The sequence below is a fragment of the Octopus bimaculoides genome, chromosome 5, assembly GCF_001194135.2.
Source record: "Octopus bimaculoides isolate UCB-OBI-ISO-001 chromosome 5, ASM119413v2, whole genome shotgun sequence".
Lineage (NCBI taxonomy): Eukaryota > Metazoa > Mollusca > Cephalopoda > Octopoda > Octopodidae > Octopus > Octopus bimaculoides.
Genome location: NC_068985.1, coordinates 108,215,308 through 108,216,717, shown reverse-complemented (window position 1 = coordinate 108,216,717; position 1,410 = coordinate 108,215,308). Strand labels below are relative to the sequence as shown.

General features: G+C 35.4%; 1 protein-coding gene across 1 annotated transcript in view; it reads left to right on the top strand.

Annotated features, from left to right (window-relative positions):
* LOC106879656 (inter-alpha-trypsin inhibitor heavy chain H3) overlaps nucleotides 1-1,410 on the top strand; it is a 46,780-nt gene that overhangs the window by 42,433 nt on the left and 2,937 nt on the right. Inside the window, exon 18 of the mRNA XM_052967932.1 lies at nucleotides 994-1,065. Coding sequence (XP_052823892.1) covers nucleotides 994-1,065 — 72 coding nt within the window. The remainder of the gene's footprint in view (nucleotides 1-993; nucleotides 1,066-1,410) is intronic.

Sequence of the window (1,410 nt, the reverse complement as noted above, 5' to 3'; positions counted from 1 at the left end):
ATACAGGGTTGGTGAAAAGTAAGTAAGCATTAAAATCCATATTCCTTTTTACAAATTCATTGAATCAAATGATACATGTTCTTTATTACATGAGAGAACGAAAGTTAATCTTAATATTTCAATGTAACCACCGGTGGTGTCAGCCAGTTTCCTTAAACTGCCAAGGATTGAATGAACAACCTTCTGAAGGGCGTCGTATGAGATATCATTGAGAACCTCCTGAATCCGTTTCTCGAAGTCCTCCAGTCGAACGTAGGTATAATGGAGATAGTGTATGTAAATGGGTACACTCCGGAAAGGCGCTGCAATAGGAGACGGCAACGGGGAAGTGAACTGTTGAACAGTTGCAGAAGCCGAAGGATTGACATTGGATTACTGGTGTGTCTGTAGAATAAGAAACTTAAACTGAGCTTATGGAGTCACGTGAGAATATGTAGTAATGAATTATTTGAAAAAAATAAGGCGTAATGGTTTACTGCGGACTTGGTGGGAGTAATTGGAGAATATGCTTTGATATTGAAGTCCATGCAGGAAACTGCTTTTTTGGTGCAGTCTTCGGGTTTGTTGGTATTATGCCGAAATAGTATCCATCTTCACCATTCAGAAAGAGCAGTGGATACTGGAGAGCATCGTAGGATGTAGTATTTCCTGCAAAATCTCTTGGTAAACAATATGCTTTGGTTTCTTTTGCAAATAGATTTTTTTTTTGCTTCCCACTCTAGAACAGCCAATAGTTAATCGCTCGTATGAGAAGCATAACTCTTCCAAATGAAGTTTTACCTCAGTGTTTGATATTGGTTTTATTGTTTGTTTGTTTTTTTTTCTGGCGAAAGTTTAGTCCCGAATTATAGTGAGTAAAAAAAGCTATATTTGTGTTAAATCTACCATAATTTCTCTGTTCAAAAAATGGTTTAATCCGAAAGTAAAGTTTTCTGTTCATTTTTCATATTGAGTAAGCTTTAAATTGTTTTATATATATATTTTTTTTTTTAGTACCCGCACACACAGCTCATCAGAAAGTTTTAACAACAACAAGAGAATTACCACTTTTTCCTCACAGCCCTGGTAAGAAAACATGAACTTATGAAATATTTCTGTATTTCTTCGCTTTTAAAGATATTAATCTCCCGTTTGTGCGTCAACAAATTATATATATATATATGTGTGTGTGTGTGTGTGTGAATATATATATATATCTGTATTTGTGTGTGTATGTATGTATGTTTGTATATATGTGTGCATGTATGTCTGTGTGTATGTATGTCTGTGTATATATATATATATATATATATATATATGCATGTGCGCCTAAATGTATGCGTGTGTCTGTAACAACACTCCTACACACATACACACACACACACACACACGCACACACACACACACACACACACACACACACACACACAC